The sequence below is a fragment of the Brienomyrus brachyistius genome, chromosome 17 (assembly GCF_023856365.1).
Source record: "Brienomyrus brachyistius isolate T26 chromosome 17, BBRACH_0.4, whole genome shotgun sequence".
Taxonomy (NCBI): Eukaryota; Metazoa; Chordata; class Actinopteri; order Osteoglossiformes; family Mormyridae; genus Brienomyrus; species Brienomyrus brachyistius.
This window is the reverse complement of record NC_064549.1, coordinates 19,216,883-19,238,271: the sequence shown is the minus strand read 5'-3', so window position 1 is coordinate 19,238,271 and position 21,389 is coordinate 19,216,883. Positions and strand designations below refer to the sequence as shown.

Below are 21,389 nucleotides of genomic sequence, written 5' to 3'. Positions count from 1 at the left end.
GGGCCATGGTATATACATGTGGACTTTCTGAAAACCCTTGAGGGAGTCTAGTATATGTGTATTTTTTTCCCTTATAGGTGAAACCAAATAAATGTTGAGAATCAGGGTGCAATGGTACTGAGAAAAATGCATTACTAAGATCCACTACTGAGAAGTAACTTTTATCAGGGGTTAATGAGTTGAGCAATAAGTGTGGGTTGGGCACGTCTGGTGCTGCGTGTTGCACTATGTTATTAACTGGTCTTAAATCCTGCACCATGCGCCATTTCCCTGTATGTCCCTTCTGGATGGGGAAGATAGGAGTATTGCAAGTGGCCTCAGGAGCCTCTCGCAATATTCCTGATGCCAACATATCCTGCACTACAGGGGCTATACCTTTCTCTGCCTCAGGTTTTAATGGGTATTGTCTAACTACCGGGCGGTGTTCTGATTTCACAATTACTTTGTAAGGTGGGAACCCCTTTACCAGTCCTACATCAGTGGGGGAGGATGACCACAACCCTTCTGGGAGGCGATCTAGATCTGGACATGATCCCCCCTCCAGAACAGAAAAAATTTGTCAGGTTGGGTCCTGCAAGTGTGTGGTGAGAGTGGTTTGAACTCTCCATCCCAAAGGAAACCGCCACACATTGTGTTTTTTGTCATAGCTCCAACATGAGCCAGGTACGGGTTGGTAGTCATTGTAACTGTGCATGGAATCTCGTAAGAACATCTCTACATCCCTCCACTGCATCTGAGGTGGTTTTGATAGAGATACATGTGGTGTTTCCCCTCTGAACACAGCCTGTTGTTTATTAGATAAGATGACTGAGGCAGCAGAAAAGCCAGTAGTGGTTAACATACAAATGTTGTAAGGTGATACAAGTGTCTTGGAGGGCATGAAACGTTTTGTCATAGGCATAATCTGGTCCTGGGGTGCCTTTGTACCACATAGTGACGTGTAAGGCATCGTCAGGCATGAACTGGGTTTGTTTAGGGGACTGCTTTTCTCTAGTTTTTCGCAACAATTCTCGTGTCTGTGCAGTTCCCCCTAGGTCCAGTGACCAGTAATATTGTGGTGCTCCGGTTCCTTGCACAACATAGGCTTCCTCATTTATGATTGCTTTCATGCCAGAGTTTGTGGCAACTACACTAATGCCCATCTGTACCATAAGGTCACGGCCTAACAGATTGACAGGGCAAGAAGGGCTTATTAACACTTGTGCTTGACATTCAATCCCAGTTTCCTTATCTTTTACTGCAACTGGGTTTGTTAGCTGATGACTGTCTGTTTGGCCTCCTGCTGTTTTTATATTTATTACAGATGAGGAGTATGTGACTTCAGGAGGACTGGAGGTTAGGACAGTCCTACAGGCTCCAGTATCACACAGGCATTCGTATACTTTGCCATTTATGATTAATTTCCGACTTGGCAAAGTTCCCCACTGCCTTTCTGCTAATAGCTGACATACTGCTTGCAAATCTATTTCCTCATCCAGGAGGTCTTGTAAGGTAACCTCCGGTTCTTCCCTTAAAATGACCTCTGTTTCACCTCGGATAGTGTCGGCAACAGGGGTCTCCGAGGAGGGTCATTGGTCATTTTCGGTGGAGTTTGGATTAAATGGTCGCTTCCCTGACCTGCAGTCCCTGCTTAAGTGTCCAGGTTTCCCGCATGTCCAACACTCTGTTTCCTGAGAAAACCCTCCTGTTTGTTTATTTCTAAATCTTCCTCGGCCTCTAAATCTTCCTCTTCCTCTACCTCTGAATCCCCCGCGTCCCCGAGGGTTCGTTTGCACTAGCGCTACCACGTCAGAGGCGCTGAATATTGTATCTGTCTTTTGCTGTTTCTGCGCTTTCTGTGCGTGTTGGGCATAATCTAAGGCTTGTTGGACTGAGCCAGTATTCTGATGTACCCAATGTTTGTCGAGATATTTTCCGCAATTCAGGCTTTAGGCCTGCGACAAAAGCTCGTTTTAATTGTTGCTGATACACTCCTCCGTCTTCCTCGTCGTGAGGAATTCCTGAATTTCCCCTGAACACCACTCGCATCCTATCCATAAAATCCTCAGGTTCCTCTCCATCTTTTTGTTTGCACTGCGCTATTCGCCCATAATCTGCACGTCTCACGAAGACTGTGTCTATCCTCTCTCGCAGCTGTTGTAATGCTTGTATGAGTTCCTGCGAGTTATGTGCTAAGGGCTGATTATTGGCACCGTGTCCAGTGAAGTCGCCTGCCACACGTCCCCATTTATGGGTAAACAACTGTCTTAGGCATCGGTACATTTCCCTGCCGTTCAAATGAAAACTACTTTGTAATTCTAGGATGGCAGTCCAAAACTCGGGTACCCCTTCTTCAACCGGGGGTATTCCTTTTAAAGCCGCTGTTCTATCCTCAGCGGTCCAGGGTCTATATACTAACATAGTTTCGGGTCCTGCATTATTTGGCCCTCGATTTGGGTTTGCCACTTCTACGAGGGGACACTGCCATTCTACCTCCTCTTGTTCCGTGTTATTTTTTGGATGCCATTGTACTTTAGCTGTGGCCAAATCTTTTACAGGATATAGAGAGGGATCAGACCCTCGAGTTAACATGCGAGATGGTTCCACCCCCCCCCCTTGCTTCTTGTCTATCTGTGGCTGGAACCAGCGCCGGTGCAGGCACCGGAATTTGTGGGGGCGGTGGAGGAGCTGGAGGGGAAGAAGGTCTTGCTGCCGTTTCTTCGTCTAGTGTGATTAAAGCCGCCTGCAGTTTTTTCTCCTTATTTCCCTTTTTCTGTTATCTCTTATTATCTCTTAGTTTACTCTGTTCTAACCATGCATCAGAGAAAACGTATTCCTTTTTTCTATCTTGGCCTTTTTTATTATTGGTAGTCTGTAACATCTCCAGTTTTAAGTTTCCCTGTAACTTTAATATGCCTGGAGTATGGAGTTTTCCTTCAAACCCATGTTTTTTTCCTCCATCTCTGACTACTTATTTGTCCTGATCCTGGTTTATATCCTTCCATAAACTTCTCATCTCCCTCTAGTTTGATTTGTTTACTCTGATTTTTTCCCATTGTTACCTTTTATTGAATACACTACAAAACATAAAAAATCCTAAAAGCAAGTATCTGGCATGAGACCTCAGGAGGACACCAACACGGCCTTCTACTGCTCACTATTAGAGCAGCGGTGTTAGTTTTCAGGGATGAAACCCGTCCTTTATCCTTCAGTCACCAGTATGTTGTTGCTTTTAGGGTGGATCGTGTAGGTTAGTCTAAAACCTGTAAGGACACATCCACGTAGAACGCCGTACACTCTCTCCCACAACGCCTACTTTCGCTCCCGCTTAATTTCGGCTAAGCTTAACCACATGCATGCCTTGGCCACCTACTCACTTAGGTGCCGTATGTCTCACTTGGCCACCTATTCACTTAGGTGCCGTGTTTCTCACCTATGTAGTGTGCTCTCTGTTCCATCACCGAGGTCCTTCAGACATCACCAGACGTCGAGCGCAGTTCTAACCACCGGCCTGATGACGAATTCACATCACAGGTCTTTCTTGCACCCGACTTCGAGTGGCTGTCGACAGACTTCGGTGTCGCTTCTCTCGGCGTACTGGAGACGTCTTCGGGGTTCCTCGGATCCGGCTCGAAGGACCAAATTCTATGTTGGGGAAAGCGCCCGGCGTTTCCACCCCAACTCCACATTTACGAGACACACACTTTATAGTTTTTACTTGCAAGGGTACCCACACTCTCTGCAATGCAAACTACAGCAGAATGTGTTACAAAGGGTGGTTCCCCTTGACTCCTTTATTTATAGTCAGTGGGAGGCGCAAGAGTCATGCAGAATAGGGAGGTGAGAGAAAGTTCTGGTTTTGCTAAGGTGGGAATGCTATTATTAATATAATCTAAAGTATGAGGATAGGGGAAAACAAAATAATGTATATACATATTTACATTCATTGCTGATCATACAGGAGTGATAACAAAATGATTAATAACAGTTTCTTCAACCTAACAGTGGGTCTCCTAGATAAAGACCAATATCCAGGCATTTCATGACTTCTTAGGCATAGCCATCAGTAGTGTGTCTGCCTGTGGGGAAATGTCAACCTGGTCGAGTGATTTACCTACCTCGGCAGTGACATTCATGTCTCTGGTGACTCTACCTATGAAGTCAGCAGATGGATTGGAAGAGCATGGGGGATCATGTGGTTGCTGGAAAAGGTGTGTGGCGGCTCCCGACATCTTTGCAAGAGGACCACGTCTGTAGAGTCCTGATCCTCCCTGTCTTACTGTATGGCTGTGAGACATGTATGTTAACCAGTGAGGTGAGACAAAGACTGGACTCCTTTAGTACTGTCTCTTCCTTGGGTACTTCTGGTTTGACTTTGTGTCGAATGAGTGGTTGCTAGAGGAGTCCCGAATGAGACACATTTCCCTCATTGTGAGGGAGTGTCAGTTAAGTACACTATGGCCATGTGGAGCGTTACCCTGAGGGTGATCTGGCTCGCAGGATGCGATTTGGAGATACTTTTATAACCCTTTCTAGCTTTATGCAAGTCATTCTTAATCGTAGGTCTTCTGAGAGCTCTTTTGTGCGAGGCATCGTTCACATCAGGCAATACTTATTTAGCAAAGCAAACTCAAAAACTGGTGTGTTTTTATAGGGCAGGGCAGCCTTAACCAACACCTCCAATCTCATCTCATTGATTGGACTCCAGTGGGCTGACTCCTGACTCCAATTAGCTCTTGGAGATATCATTAGTCTAGAGGTTCACATACTTTTTCCACCTGCACTGTGAATGTTTACATGGTGTGTTCATTAAAAACATGAAAACATATCATTATTTGTGTGGTGTTAGTTTAAGTAGACTGTGATTGTCTATTGTTGTGACTTAGATGAAGATCAGATCACATTTTATGACCTATCTGTGCAGAAATCTGTATAATTCCCAAGGGTTCACATATTTTTTCTTGCAACTGTATATGTTGAACATCTCATTGCTATACTTATCTATGAATCACCTACTTTACTACATAATGGTTAATGGTTCTGGTAACCCAGTTAATACAGTAAATGACACACAAATATAGAGGAGTGTAGAGAAAAAGTCATGGAAGAATGCTATGTTGTCAATGTTAAGGCTGTAAAAGTTAGCAATTGTTATGGGTTTGTTGCTGATTGTGATATTTATAATTATGTAATGTCCATTGGGTCGGGAACAGAGTAGTTGAGAGTGAATGGTACATTATTTTTTAATAAGTTTGCATACTCATCTTTGTGTAGTGTTGTGGGCTGAAAATACTTTACTGATTTAATCACTTTCTTGATTTAAATTTGAACATTCAGCAAAATGTTTTTTCTTCTAGTAGACAGATATCTGCAGATAATATGGACAAACGACTGAGAACCATGTGTGGGTGGGAGAAAATAAGGGAATTGTTAGTATACTTGCATTACTCCATACTATCTGTAAGGATTATAAACCAGAAATAGCAGAATACACGAGATGTGGAGTTTAGAGATGCATAAAACTGCATAATAACCTCCACCACTGGAATGATTTCCCAACAAATATGTTTATTGTTTTAGTCCTTCGCATCACAGTGTTCCTTGATAAACTTCTATGCTTCCTCGCTGATTGTAAAAGCCTGGCTTCTCCATATGAAGTGAAGAGATGCAGGATAAGTAAGGGTGTATCTGATGTCCATCTCTAGTAACATCTTCTGAGCAGTGGTGAATAATTTGTGCTTCTGAGCTAATTCCCTTGGTAAGCCTGGGAATATAAAGATACTGCAGTTCTCCCACTCAATTCCCATTCTCTCTGACCAATCAAAGTACTTTCTCTCTTGCAAAGGAGTGTAACAATCTTGTCATGATTAGCTTTGGCAGCTTGTTCTCTGTCGGCTTGGGAATGGCAGCCCAATGAGCTTTCTCAGTTACAAACACTGTAGTTGGGTCAATGCAAATCTCCTTGGACAGTACCTTTTGCACACAATTTATCAACTTGCTGCTGCCCTTTTGAAGTATTTCGATGCCATCCTCGACATATTTTATTTATAACCAAATTCACACAGGGAGTTAACGCAGATATGAACAGTAATGTGGGATTTGAGTTTTTTTTTTTATCTAGTCCAAACGATGTGGAATGTGGATCTGCAGTGATCCCCCTCTATATCGCGGTTTTGCAATCTCGCCTCTGCAATATTGCAGATTTTTCCCAGACACATCACAGTTCTCTGCGATGTTTATACATATGTATATACGTTACGTATTTATTATGTTACTCATATCCTTAGCCCAACATCCACATAACACATGTTTACAAAGTGTGTTATAATAAGTTTACTCTCATGCCCTACTCGTCCGATCCTCCCGTGTGCCACGCCCCCTCGTGTGGAATCCCCATTTATCGTTGGAGTTCATTAGTCCAATTTATACTACGGGACCGTTGAATGCTTGAATCTGATTGGCTGACGAACGTTCCGAGGTGTGCAATTATTTTCAGATAAACGCACGGCGAACGTAGTTCCAGGCAGCTCTCTTGACCGCATTACAGTTCTATATCACTTCGCATAGTTAACTGTAATAACGGAAATTAGCATACAGTACCTATACAGCACACAGGACTAACAAAAACAACAACATGACAGACGATTTTCCGAAAGTAAATTTTAATATTTACGGTGAATATGAAACTTTCAACAACTGGGCTGCAGCAGTATTAGTTAGCCTAGTGTACCAACTTAAAGGCTACACATGACATTTCTCACTAGCAAGGTAATAACAGCGCTGCATCTTAAAGCAGACTTACAGTTTAGAGACGGTGCTTCAGAACACTGTTGAGGGACACACAGAGGTAGCCTAATTCATACAAGCTCTCTCTCTCTCTCTCTGTTTCTTTTTCTCTGTGTCTCTGTCTCTCTCGCTCTCTTTCTAATAACTTCATTATTAACTGCATTAGTCTGCTATCAACGGCTCAAGCCTCCATTGCCAGCTTTAAAATGACGTTTTGGAACTAGCAAAAGAGTCGTTGGATGAGATGCGGAAGAAATAATCCTACTCACAATAGCGATTTAAGTAGAAAAACCGGACGAATCCCTTGAAATATATCATCTGATCGATGTCTTGAGGTGTGGCAACCGTAGTATAAGCGGAATAATTGACTCCGGACCGTTGAATTATTAGAAAATAATGCACACCCGAGGTGTAACGGCCACTCCGCTTCGCGTCGTGGCCGCATTACCACCTCGGGTGTGCATTATTTTCTAATAATTCAACGGCCCGTCGTCAATTATTCCTTACATATGTAAGTCTGTGTTAGGTATGTTTTCCCCAGTCCGGTTATTAACTTTGCGACGTCTGTATGGTCTTGAGTGTGGTTAAATCCTAATAAATTCCCTCGTTCCCTGATTCTTTGTCTCCCTGCTCTTGCTTCCTTGGTCTATGCCATGACATTTACATGTGTTTAAAGCGTGTAGGAGGGGTATTTTAAGGATTAAACTATAAAAAAATGTTTGTTTACACGGTCTTTATCGCGGATTTTCACCTATCGCTGATGGGTCTGGAACATAACTTCCACGATAGGTGTCGGATCACTGCAACTGCATGACCAAGCTAATGTGCTGCCATCTTGCTCGGTGGACCCACTTGACTCTTTATTATATGCATTTTAAATAAGAAATAATAACAATAATGCATTAATAAATTATATCAATCATCTCCTATGATTTACGAGTCTCACAAGAATTGCCTACTAAGTGCTTCATCCAAATGTGCTGAACTCGCTAACTTGTCAAAGGCTGAGGGTTGGGAGTTTTGAACCTCAGGCAGTGTGCAGAGGGGCACTCTAGGCAATATGCATACAGTCTATGAAAAGCAAAGTAAGGTAAGTAAAAAAGAATGTTGTGTGGTTTTATATGATAATTTGTCAAATATTTTTTAGATTTGTAGACTCTAATACTTTGACATGCAGTAAGCTTGTTCATGAATTGGACATGACAATCTTTCAGTCCCATAGCTGTGTTTGCATGCAAGTAGTGGTTCTCTCTAAGGCCCTGTTCACACCTGGTATTAACATGCATACTAGGTGACCTGATCTTAAATGGACAGTACAAAATATGTCCTTTAACACCTGGCACTGACATGTGTCTGCACATGCGTCTCGACTGACTGCTTGTGATTGGATCTCACTTTCTCGCAACTTATTTAAATAAGCACAAGAATCACTTCTGTATTCAGAATCTGCCAAACATTTAATGTAGGAAAAGAAGCAATCAAGGTATTTGCAGAGGGTAACTAAACAGCCTAAAATGTTTGTATGGAACACCATAATATTCAGAATTAAATAAATTTAAATATTTATTTATTCATTCATTTATTTATATTTCAATATTTAATATGTACTTTTACTTTTAAATAATTCCATATAAGGAATTATATTTCTTAATGTTTGTCATTTATGTGTAATCTTTAAATTGTATTTTGCCCATCATCATCCATGTGGTCTGCCTCTAGTACAGTGTCACGCAGTCTGTCCAAAACATCAGGGTTAGGGTCTGTGTTGTGTGGGCTAAGAATGACATGGTGGTGGAGAATTCCATTATTTGTGAAGGTAATGGTAAATCGACTCAAGTTTGGCTGATCTGTTCAACCCCTTTTATTGGCTGCAACTGGAACCACTAATATTAATAAAGACAAAATGATGCAAAAGACTCGATTTTCCCAAAACTAAGTTTTTATACGTAGCCATACTGGGAAAATGAGGATGGGGATAATTTAACAACATGGGGATAATTTAGTGGATACAGTCAATGGAGAAAGAGTGCAGTGCGTCATACTCTAAAGACTTTTGTCTCCTTTCTTTTTGTTCAGCGCCTTATACTGCATGTTGTATTATGTATGATTGTGTATCTGACAAATAAAATTAAAATTTTTGAATTTTGAAAACTGATTTGTATGGAAGCCCATTTCTGCCACCCGGATGAGAAAAATAAACCCCATTTATCTTAGAATTCTGACTTTTTATCTCTGACTCTGATTGGATGGTATGAGAAGTTAAAAGACAGAAAAAAGTCAGAATTCTGACTTAAGTCAGAATTTTGAGATAAAAGGTCAGAATTCTGACTTTTTATCTTGGAATCCTAACTTAAGTTGTAATTTTGAGATAAATGGGGGTTTTTTCTCTTCCGGGTGGCGGAAATGGGCTTCCATAGATTAGGAAAAATATGAAACGGAATTTGGAAAAATAAAACTGATTTCATAGAGCTCAAATGTAGTTTAAAAATTCCTTTCTTTGACCTTTCCAGTATGTAAATATTATGTTTGAAGTTTTTAAGTTAAGCATTCACCTATAGTTCAGCTCTGCAAGTTTATTTGATGTGACTGAAAAACAGCTCCAATGGTCTCACAGATGAACAGTGAAAGCTGCAGTTATTATTCTGTTGATACACATTAACCAATTCTGCATTAGTTGATGGTGACAAGAATGATCACATACTCTGAAAGCTACAGTAGGTTTTATTATATGTATTTATCAATCTTTGAATTGCAGTTAATTCAAAGTTCAGTATCAAAGGTACTGTTAGTAAATTTTTTATATGGAAGTTGTCCAGACTTGTACAACATTTACTTGCTCAGTTCATTGGGCAGTGTTTTGATGCACTTCTTTCTTGCTGTGCACAATTATTTTTGGAGCTCACTTCCAGTGTAGGTGTGTTGCTGGCTGTTCCTGCATAATGTTTGTCAATATGTGTCTTGGTGAACTCAGTGTCACTGCTCTCTTATTTCTCAACTTCTTTGCAGGATGGCTCGTCTCCTATTGCTCTTCTTTCTGTCAGTTATGGTGATGGATCAGGAAGGAATATTAGAGATTCAGCCCAGCCATCAGTTATGTGAGTTATCATTCTTTGCTTGTGATTAAGAGAACTTTAATTCAGTTTCTCACTGTTTCTTTTTGCATGATTAGAATGGAAATTTCATCAGCCAAACAGAATTTTGTGGGGTGAGCATGTATTGTACCAAAACAGTACAATACAGTACAGTACAGTAAAACCTCGGATTACGAGAATAATTCATTCGGTAAATGTGCTCGTGATCCAAAATACTCGTATATCAAACTGAAATTTTCCATTAGAAATAATGGGAACTTGTTCCACAACCCAAAGGTATTCATATAAATGATTAATACAAAATATAAAATAAAAATACATAAAACAAATTAACCTGTACTTTACCTTCGAAAAGAATCATGGAGCTTATGGCCTACACCCTAAATAATGGTAATAATGTAAAACATAATGTAAACTATGATGTACTCAATTTTTTTAAACATTTTTACAATAAAAAATATTGAGGAAATTGTAAAGCTATGAAATACCTTAAATATGTCTAATGAAACTATAAATTAAAGAATTGTACATTTTAGACATTTATTCTTCTCATATATGGTGAGATGTGCAATAATAATATGCAAAAGCAGCAGAGGTAAACTGTAAACTGATTTTTAAACATGTACTGCACAATTTTTAAAAGGAATGATAATCAAAAACTGCAAAGCTCACTAAGTATTTTTTTATGACTGAGTAAAAATGTTTTACTGAAAATTGAACTCCCTGCAGTATAATGTCTGTACAAATTTTTAAGTAAGAAAAAGTCTGATCTTAATTTTGTTTACTAGCGGTGTCAGAATTGCATGTGCATAACACCCGATGTTGATATTAATATATATTGAGCCCTATGATATATAAAATACCATATTTTGAATTCAGTACAAAACACCCTGCCTTGAGTTGTGATGTCATTTGGTACCGGTACCAATTTGTACGCTACTGGAAACTTTCTTGAAGTATGGTGCTTGGTGCAGTGGAAAAGGGCCCTTAGAGAGAGGGTGAAGAGTTCAAACATTCAGAAGGAACTCAATGTAGTGCCACTGTTCCTCTCCATTGAAAAGCAGGCAGTTGGGGTGGTTTGGGTATCTGTCTAGGACACCTCCTGGATGCCTTCCTAGGGAGGTGTTCTGGGTATGTCCAACCAGGAGGAGAACCAGGAAATGCTGGAAAGATCTCTCAACCTTTCTGGGAATGCCTTGGTATTACCCCAGTGGAGCTGGATTATGTGGCTGGTGAGAGGTTTGGACATCCCTGCTTATACTGCTGTTCCTGTGACCCAACCCTGGATAAGTGGCGGATGGATGGAGATTTTCATTTTGCAGTCCATTCAGTTAGTCGCCTTTATTCATGTTCTGAATCTCTTCAAGTGCAATTTTAAGGGAATTTTATGCAAAAATGGAGCATTCAAGTAAAGAAATAATGTAGTGCTTGGGGGCGGTACCTTGCTCAGGGTACCTCAGTGGAGCCTTGCTGGTCGGGGATTCAAACCTGCAATCTTTCAATTACAAGGGCACATCCCTAACCATTAAGCCACCACTACCAACATTATTTGAAATGAAAAGAAATTATGATAAAATTGGTCTTGCAGTTGGTCTTATCGCCCAACCCCTAGTCGAAATCCACTACTTCTAAAACAAAAGAAGCTGCTGGTAATAACTGTGTTCTTTCTTCAACAGCTGAATGTGATGAATTCGATGAATCCAAAGTTACCGAGGTTCGGGTGTATGAAGGTGAGGCTGCTGTGTTACAATTCCCTCTCTTCACCTCCTCCACTGTTTTCAACAACTTCGGTGCAAACACTGGATTCAAGATAGAATGGTGCAGAAACCAGTCTGGCGGACACCTCCAGCAGCCTATCTTATGGCCCCGGATCAGCCAAGAAGGGAAAAGGCTGTGGTTTCATCCAGCAGCATTTAATGATACAGGCCAATATATTTGTTTACTAAGGTAAGAATGCCTCAGAGAAGAATTAAAGTAACACAAGTCTTTTGAATACATTGGAAAAAATTTTATTTGTTAGCTTTGAGCTATTGATTCCAATGTGATAACAAAATATTAATAGCATAAGTGGAAGTGATGTAGTTCAAAAGTGTCACGGATAGAGAGAAAACATGAGCAGGAAGTATTTTGCCCACGTAGACACCATTTACCACTCCATTCACAAAATACTGTTACACATAGTGTGTCTCACGCCCACGTCATTTACTGTTTATTTGACTATCACAATGAACAAAACTAATGAAATGATGTGATTGTTAGTGTCAAGGTCACAGTGTAAATTTTGTTGGCGAAAACAATGATAAAAATTGTCAACGAAGATTTTTAATTGACAAAAGTGAGATGTTATTGAAATAAAAAATAATATATGATGTCAAAAACTTTGATGAAAAGTACTGACTTTTGTCAAAGCATAAAAACGGAAAGAAAATATCACGAAGTGACATTTGAAACTGATACAATCACAAGTAGTATCTTTAGTTAGTGTTAGCTGTAGTTATATATTGGATAATGTTGATCTACCGTGTTTCAAGCACATAAACCATGCAGTTCTGTCTGTAAACCCTGTCTCTAAACTTATGTCTGTGCCCAGCTTGGGCGAATAATCTCAGGACAGTATGACGGTATGAAATATTAGATATCGCCTGAGCCATAGTCAGCTTTAGGTTGGGAATATAGTACCAAAAACCTGTATGGACAACTCAAGACTCAGTGCAAGCCGTGTGGAGTGGCAATAATGGGGAAACACCAAAAACTTGACAACCAGAATTTTTTTCTTTTAATTATTGTTTGAAAAATTTGTGGTCTTGAACTGAACTATGTGTATAAATAAGCACAACCTAGTTGGTTTTCTCTAGTTTCATACTTATTTGTTTTTGAGAGAGAACACTTGAGTTTTCATTATTCCACCTCAATGGGCTGGAGTTTTTGTTTTAATATGAATGATAATGTGTCATACACAAGTGTCATACAAGACATCATAGCCATAAGTGGAAATTAGCGGAAGAACATTTTAAAATGAATTTGAGGAAGCACTTCTTTACACAGCATGTAGTTAGAGTATGGAATAGTCTTCCTGCTAGTGTAGCGCAAGCTAAAACCCTGGGTTCCTTTAAATCAGAGCTAGATAAGATTTTAACAATACTGAGCTATTAGTTAAGTTCTCCCCAAATGAGCTTGATGGGCCAAATGGCCTCCCCTCGTTTTTAAATTTCTTATGTTTTGTTTGAAACTAAATTTGGTTTTATTTATGTTTTATTTAATGGTAAAGTCCATATAAAGCCATTTTGAATTAATGCAATGTTTCGTATTTCAACCTTTACAGTAGTTATATCTGTGTCCTTAAAGACTGTATGTTCAAGCTTAATGCCATGCCATAACAACAGCTTTACAGAGCTGTTTCCTTCAGGAATCTAGACCGCATAGAGAGAGACCAATTTATTAATCTTTTGTGTTTGTGTGTGTGTATTTCATTGTGGGGACCAAATGTTCCCAAAATGTGATAAAAACTTGACATTTTTTCTGTCCCCCACAAGGTGAAACTCTATTTTATAAAAATCTGTGAATCAAAAACTAAAAATGCCAAAAGTCTACTATTTTGTTTGTTTAGTTATGGTTAAAGATGTGGCTGAGTAGGGGTTAACGTTGTCATAGTTGGGATTAGGGTTCTATATGTGGGATCTTTGAGAAACATTATTATTCCATAAAATATATATTTTTTTACTTCCACTAATTTTTCCTTTGTTTTATGATCTATAAAGGAAAACGTCTGTTATCACAATTGATGTTTTTTAAGAATCAAACCTGATCATCAAAAAAACACTGATGGAAGAAAACATCAATCAGTCTCCTTTTATTTATCAGTTATTTGCAACATGATGCCACTGTAGCAGCACCCCACCCCAGAAATTGAAGTCAAAAATCTTTAGTCACTTTGAAATCACTTCTCATTCTCATTATATTAGATCAAAAATGAAATGCAAAAAAAATCCATTAAGCAAAACAGGAAAATGGGACCTTGAGAAAATCCCTAGCTGAGAGAAAAGATTGATAGTTATGAAAAAATATATTTGCTGCCAAATCTCTGTCCAGTCTTAATATTTGTAATCAAGGGAAGGTATCTAATGAGATAATGAAAAGTCGCAAGGATCGTGGACCTGGTATTACACGTGGTCTTTCTCTGTGTCCCCATGTTTGCTGGCAATTGCTTCATACTAATCACACCATGTCCTGGATTTGTGTTTCTTGTTAGAAATGGAACATTCAGTGCTAAAATACCTGTCTGGCTTAATGTAGTTCAGAGGGCCAAGGAAATATGCATAGCAGAACCAGCAGGTATTTCGACCCTGGTGAAGATTCCTTTGGAAGAAAACAGGATAGTCCCTTGTCCTGATATCGAAGATTTCAGGCATCCAAACAGGAATTTCTCTGTCCAGTGGTTTCATGTGAGTTTAATGATTATAAATACATTTCTGTCAGCATTCTACATAAAGTATAATGCAAAATACAATTTCACTGATTTAGTAATTAATGGTTAAAGCATAGTATTTCTGAAATGTTTTTTCTACCTAGATAACATATATAACAACTTTGTAGTGATTAATAACAACAGTCTCTGCTTGTAATAAAAATCCCTGTCAGGACTCTAATCCTGGTCTTTCATGCTAAAGGAAGCTACACTATATTGCCAGAAGTATTGCACACCTGCCTTTACACACACATGAACTTTAATGACATCCCATTCTTAATACATAGGCTTTAAAATGGAGTTGGCCTACCCTTTGCAGCTATAACAGCTTAAAGTCTTCTGGGAAGGCTGTTCACAAGGTTTAGGAGTGTGTTTAGGGGAATTATTGACCATTCTTCCTGGAGAGCCTTTGTGAGATCAGGCACTAATGTTGGACAAGAAGGCCTGGCTCACAGCCTCCTCTCTAATTCATCCCAATTCATCCTGTTCTATAAGGTTGAGGTCATGGTTCTGTGTAGTCTAGTCAAGTTCCTCTACACCAGACTCACTCATCCATGTCCTTATGGACCTTGCTTGCAGTCATGTTGGAACTGATAGGGGCCATCCCCAAATTGTTTGCGCAAAGTTGGGAGCATGAAATTGTCCTAAATGGCTTTGAATGCTGCAGCAATGAGTTCCTTTCACTGGAATTAAGGGGCCAAGCCCAACCAAATTCAGATCACACAAATTCTAAAAAAGCAAATTCTAAAAACACGTAGCAGATTATTTATTGTCATGAATAACTACTGTGGCGCCCGGCCCGTCCGCTCCTCCTGTGTGCCACGCCCCCCTAATTACCCACGTGTGATTTCCTGATCGTGCCCAGTCGTGTCTTGTTTCCTGCTGCCTTGTTCCATGTATTTCAGTTCCTGATTTGTACTAACCCGTGGTCTGTCATTGATGTTTGTAAGCGTGAGCTGTTTCCCGGTCCCCGTCTCCGTAATAAACTCCCGTTTGCCCCGTATTCTGGCTTCCTGCTTGCCTGCTTGCCCGCACGATCGCCGCTCTCGCTTCTGCCGATCGTGACAACTACTGTGTTAACCACAACACAGTAGTTATTCACTTTGTCATAATCTAATGGTATAATAATTAAATAAAACAACAATTGTTTGTAGCTGATCATTTGGGTTTTCCAAAAATGCTAAACTGGCAACATGTAAATTAATTGTTTATGGCAAAACAAAAATGCGTGAGACTTGACAGGTCTGGCCTACCAACAGAATTGAAAACATAATTCGGTATAATATTCCAGGTGGATAATAGCTTCTTCAAAAAGAACTTCACCAATTTAATCCTAGGAGTACAGAGCCCCTAAGAGGTCAGGGTGGGAAAACATTTTTGAAATAGTTTTATGTTCCCTGGCAATACCATTTCATTACAAATAATTGTACTGTGTCCATTTAAAGTACAAAAATGCAGAATTAATGGACTAATAAGTATAAACCTAAATTATACAATTTATACTATTCTTTATTGGAACTAATACCTTTTATTTATGTTTTTTGTAGCGCAAAAGGAACATGAGAGTGTAGGCCTGCAATTCATTTTTTTTGGGAAATGTATCCCATATATTGTGCGATCGCCTTGTATTGCAAAATAAAATATAGTGTCTAGTCTTGAACCAATATGGGGCATGAGGTATCTCATAGTTTGGGGCTATATGATTCTGAGCTCGATTTAGTATATTGTGAGCATGCCATACTAAATCATGATTTAGTATAGCATTAACAGTGCTCCTGTTGCGCAGCCGATAGAGCATTGTGCTAATAATGCAAAGCTCAAGGGTGAAAATCCTGAGGAGGATTAATAACGATTGCGACCGCATAGCAAATAAAGGTAACCACCTAACTGGTAGAGAAGGATTATGCAAATTGGCTTGTAAGAGGAATGTGCAATAAATTAATTGGTGTAATTTCAAAGTTGCATGTCACAACTAGGAGCATTTATGTAAAAACACATTTATTGGCTTTTACAATTCCAGTTAATTCTTCCACAAATTTTAGAGGTCTGTTAGTATGGGAGGGGTTGTCTAGGAAATTCAATGCTGTCATTAAAGCAACTCCTTTCTGTGAATTCTGTGATTCCATACAATCCATCCAAAGGTTTCACATTGTTCACAACCAGGAAGGAATATATAGGTCTGTATTAAAATTCTGTACCATCCTATTCTCCCATTTGAGTATCAAAATAAAAAAAATGCATTATGGCCTTAAAATGAATGCATTAACTTTGACGGCCCTAGTTAATATGCATACTGCACAATTGTCAGAACTGTATTAATCCCTTTCTGTATAATTTGATCAGTTTCCATAGAACTGTCAAGTCACCATCAATATGTAACAGTATGTTAGTTTAAAGTGATCTCTTCATTGATTAGTTTTAACATTCTACAGTACCATAACAAAGAAAAGATTTTTGGGATATGGGCTTGGACACTGAAACTGAAATACTGCTCAATAGTTTTTGAGGTTTCACCTTTGTATAAGAAAATCTTCACATGCACATTTCATCTGTAAGACCAGAGTTTGATGGTTGAATTAGCAGAGCAATAGCACAACTGTACTTAAAATATTTCAAACAACACAACATTGTGAGAAACATTGTGAGTTCAAAAGAAGACAAATTTTTGGTGCACTTCTCGCTGGCACCTCTTTGACCAGGACAGCAAGTCTTCCTGGTGTATTGAGAGGCATAGATCAGAGCATAGATTACAGAGGGTAATGTCAGCATACCATCATGAAGGATGGACCACATCCAACCAGAGTAACTTTGGATGTAAGAGGAAGCTGCCTGAAAGGGATATCCAGGTCCTAACTCTAATTGTATACAAAAAATATGAAAACCACAGCTGCCCAACTCACTGCATAATTAAATGGACAAATCGACTTTCCTGTTTCTAATAAATCATTGTAGTCTAAAACCAGTTTTTCAGTCTCTTTGTCCACTCCCTGTAAATCCTAGTGAAATACAGCAGTCACAGTAAAAACATAACTAGGATTTGTTATTGGTTGCATCGCATATGTGTGTTTGGGGGAAATCGTATTCAGTTATTTCTGAAGTATGACGCAGAGCTAGTGAAAGCACAAACTGCTGTGCTGCTTGACACAGTAGTGAGAATAGTGGTGGAGGAAACCAATGCAAAGGGGGTAAGATGCACGCAATGAGGAGGATTCGCGGATGTTTGGTAGAGTCATTAAAAATGGTAATATGTACTTATTTCTATATCTTAAACCTTGAATATGGTCCCAAGCCACTTTAATTTCATTTAAATGTTAGCATAATAATTACCTTTAAAATAAAAAAAAACAAATGTACAAACGGATATTTGCCACACTAGCACATTTACAGTACAGTATACTAATGTTACCCCTACTAATTCATTGAACACAGCATTGACTGCCATTTTCTTTTGCATTCACAGTAAGGTAAAATGAGTAAACAAACGGGACTGAATTTATTGACAGAAATTTATAATCTTCGTGCGTTGAATTTACGTTAACGTGTATTTACTATCACAAAAAAAAACTATTTTCTAATATTTATGTAACTATTAGCATTCCAAAGGGAATAAACTTTACAAAATGGGATTCGCATGTTGTAAATAACAAGGTATGTACATAAAAAGGAACATTTCCATAGGAAAGCCACATTCTTTTAAGGGATTTTTTTAACTGAGTTGTATTGTAAGTCTTGAACTTTCCCCAAAAGCACAATAGAATCTTCATTAACTAAATTTTTCTTACCAATTTTACACTTAAAAGCATGAAAACTTATAAATTACTATGAAAATTAAACCTAAACACTTTGACCTTAATTTGTTTAATTTCTTGTGTATTACTTTTTTTTTTTTTTAACAGAACTGTTACCCTCACACAAACTGGCATGGTGACCGTGGGATTGAAAACGAAAAGCTGGTTATTCATGTGATGCGTGAGAACTACCAGGGCAACTACACTTGCATGGTGACCTACAAGTTCATGGGAAGAAACATGTCCTTCACAAGGGTGGTCACTGTTGAGCCTGTGTGTAAGAGCATACTGTAGCATTCCGCCATAAAAAACCCTAATTCATAAAGGTCTTGTACTGTATTACCCCAAAAATCCGAGAAGCGGAAATACATATACCACTTAATTAGATACACCGGTTTGCTTTACAAACTGCATATTCGGCCAAAAAGTGAATCCTGGGGATGGGGGGGCTAGAAGATGTCAGTCCACTGCTGATCCAGTACAAGGTGACTGTGAGGAGAGATTATTCAGAGATTATTAATTGATTCATCATAATTCAGTAAAGGAATGTGTGTAGGGGAGAAAATACAGTATAAAATGTTTTTTAACTGATGTTTCTGTCTTGTTCAGCTCCTAGTGGGCTTCCAAAGAATCCGGACATACAAACCCCCGATGAGCTGCATGTGTTTACTGTGAATTTAGGTTAGTAAAACAAGTATCATTCTCCACTGCTCACACAGATCCAAACAGATAATCTCCATACATTCATATGTTTTAAGCAACTGGTTACGTATTTTGAGAAGCCTAGAGAGACATGCCCAAATGGACAGAATTGATGACAACGGTAATGACAATGTAATTTTACCAATGCTTGATTTATATGAGGAAACTGCATTAATATCCTTGCTTCATGTTTATAATCGTTTCTAATATAAGCATATAACTTCGTATATATATCTCTGTGGTCTTTTGTATTTCCTTTTGAGAGAAACAGACTGTAAAGTTCACATGAACTGCAACACAAAAAACAAAAAGCTTTTTCCAGGAATTCAGAAACCAGTAATTACAGTAATAATCGCTGTTACCATGACAAGTGCAGCCACAGTAACATGACGTGTGTTTAGTAACAGTGACTCTTTCTGCAGGGTCGCTGGCTCAGCTGGCTTGCACTGTGTTCCTTCCCTACTTAAGTGAAGAGCAGTCAGAACCTCAGGTGTGGTGGGAAATTGACGGGCATAAAGTCAACACACAAGGCGACTCCCGCATTACCAGCATGTCCAAGTAAGACTCATTGACTATCTGAAAGTGAAAACTGGATCTTTTGTTGTAACTGAAATATAGACCTATTTCTCTTTTTTTCTGTTCATTACCTCCCCTCCTTCATCACAGAGTTTTGACGATTGCACTAGGTGACAGAACAATAGAGACAATGCTACATATCAAGTCTTTTAACACCCAGGACCTGAAGAGGAAATACACTTGTAATGCTGCAAACAGTCGGGGCAATGTGAGCCGGAAGGTTTTCATCAAAGATGAGGGTGAGACAAAGGAACACATATTAACATGAGAAAATCCATGAGTATGACTATAGTAAAGCCGTATTGTCATCAATTTGTAGATTCTTAGAGATTTTGCTTTTGTATTTGTTCCATGGTTACCACACTATCCTATCTGGTTACTGTTGTTTGTATATGTTCTGTGTATACATACTGACAGATATCTGATGTGTCTGCACAGGATACCTACCCCACATAGAACTCGGATGTGGTCTAGGCATCCCCTTGTTCCTTGTAGTGGTGCTGTTTGGATTGTACCATTTGTACTGGCTGGAGCTGCTACTGCTGTACCGTTCCTGCTTTGGATCAAATGAAGTATTAGGTAAGCTTTTCATACCTGCATTGTCCGTTCCAGCTCAATTACCTTTCAGTTCCTTCTTCTGCTACCTCATGCCTCCCTTTCTGTGCAGATGGGAAGGACTATGATGTCTATATCTCCTATGCGAGGAACAGTGAGGAAGAACAGTTTGTGCTACTGACACTTCGTCAAGTCCTGGAGAATGAGTTTGGATATCGAGTGTGCATTTTTGACAGGGACAGCCTGCCTGGAGGCAGTAAGTGTGGGGTGACAGTAGGGAATTGTGCATGGGAATTACCATGGAATACCTGGAGGCAGTTGGTAGAGAGTATAAAATTCCAGTATGAGATTATTATAGGTAAACCGATTTAGCAGTATCAAAATTATTACAAAAAGAGCCTGCTTTAACGGTTATACAGAATGCGTTTCATTGAGTTTGTGTTGTCCTTTGAATTCTTTTCAACAGCCATTACAGATGAGACTCTGAGTTTTGTGAGCCGTAGTCGACGCCTCATTGTAGTGCTGAGTCCACTCTATGTGCTGCGTGGCACACAGGCCTTGCTGGAACTGAAGGCTGGTCTGGAAAGCATGGCCCAGGCTGGAGATCTCCGAGTTATCCTGGTCCAGTACCAGCCTATTTGTAGATCAAGCTGGGCCAAGGAACTGCGCCGAGCCCGTGTGGCGTTAACATTGATCCAGTGGAAGGGGGAGAAGTCTGCTGATCTCTCTTCACGCTTCTGGAAACAACTACAGGTGGAACTCCCAGCCAAGAGGATCAAAGGCTCTGTAAATAGCAGTGAACTCCCATTATGCAGTAAACACAAATTTATAGACACATAGATGGAACAACAGCCTCACTGTATAATTAAATAATACAAATGAAAATCATGCACACTGATATCAACAGCGTGTTCCCACAATAGCCCAGAAATTAAATTAAGCATCATTGGGATGCAATGAGATGTTTTTTTTTTGTTTCATACAGAATAAAGTAGATATTTTATGGGTTGCTCAACACTTTATTAATGTAATATTCCGGCAGCTGGGGCAGCAAAAAAAAAATTGAAAAATAACAGAAGATAACTCTCATAAAAATACAGCAATTTTCTATAATTAAAATACAGATTATAGCTGTAATATGTGGAACTTTTGATATTTTACATGTGTTAAAACGATGAAATTGTGTAAATATGGTCAAATGTTATAATACAAACAATGACCTTAAAATTATGGAAAGGTACTGTAATTACTTGGTTTCATAAAATAATTTTATGTTTAGAAAATGTATTAATATATATTTCGTGGAATAAAATGAAAAACATATAAAATATGATTTATCTTTCAAAAGATGTCAAAACTGTTGAAAAACTGTTTATTATGGTTAAATTTGCAACAATCTACTGTACATTTTAGATCATTTCAAATAAATTGAGATTTTACTTGTAA

At 39.0% G+C, this 21,389-nt stretch overlaps 1 protein-coding gene across 1 annotated transcript in view; it reads left to right on the top strand.

Annotated features, from left to right (window-relative positions):
* The window catches only part of LOC125711310 (interleukin-1 receptor accessory protein), a 32,103-nt gene extending 10,714 nt beyond the window's left edge, over nucleotides 1–21,389 (top strand). Inside the window, exons 2-11 of the mRNA XM_048980103.1 lie at nucleotides 9,772–9,860; nucleotides 11,534–11,804; nucleotides 14,107–14,299; nucleotides 18,219–18,387; nucleotides 18,720–18,791; nucleotides 19,235–19,370; nucleotides 19,479–19,627; nucleotides 19,827–19,967; nucleotides 20,056–20,199; nucleotides 20,410–21,389. Of these exons, the coding sequence (XP_048836060.1) occupies nucleotides 9,773–9,860; nucleotides 11,534–11,804; nucleotides 14,107–14,299; nucleotides 18,219–18,387; nucleotides 18,720–18,791; nucleotides 19,235–19,370; nucleotides 19,479–19,627; nucleotides 19,827–19,967; nucleotides 20,056–20,199; nucleotides 20,410–20,783 (1,737 nt within the window). The 5' untranslated portion in view covers nucleotide 9,772 and the 3' untranslated portion in view covers nucleotides 20,784–21,389. The remainder of the gene's footprint in view (nucleotides 1–9,771; nucleotides 9,861–11,533; nucleotides 11,805–14,106; nucleotides 14,300–18,218; nucleotides 18,388–18,719; nucleotides 18,792–19,234; nucleotides 19,371–19,478; nucleotides 19,628–19,826; nucleotides 19,968–20,055; nucleotides 20,200–20,409) is intronic.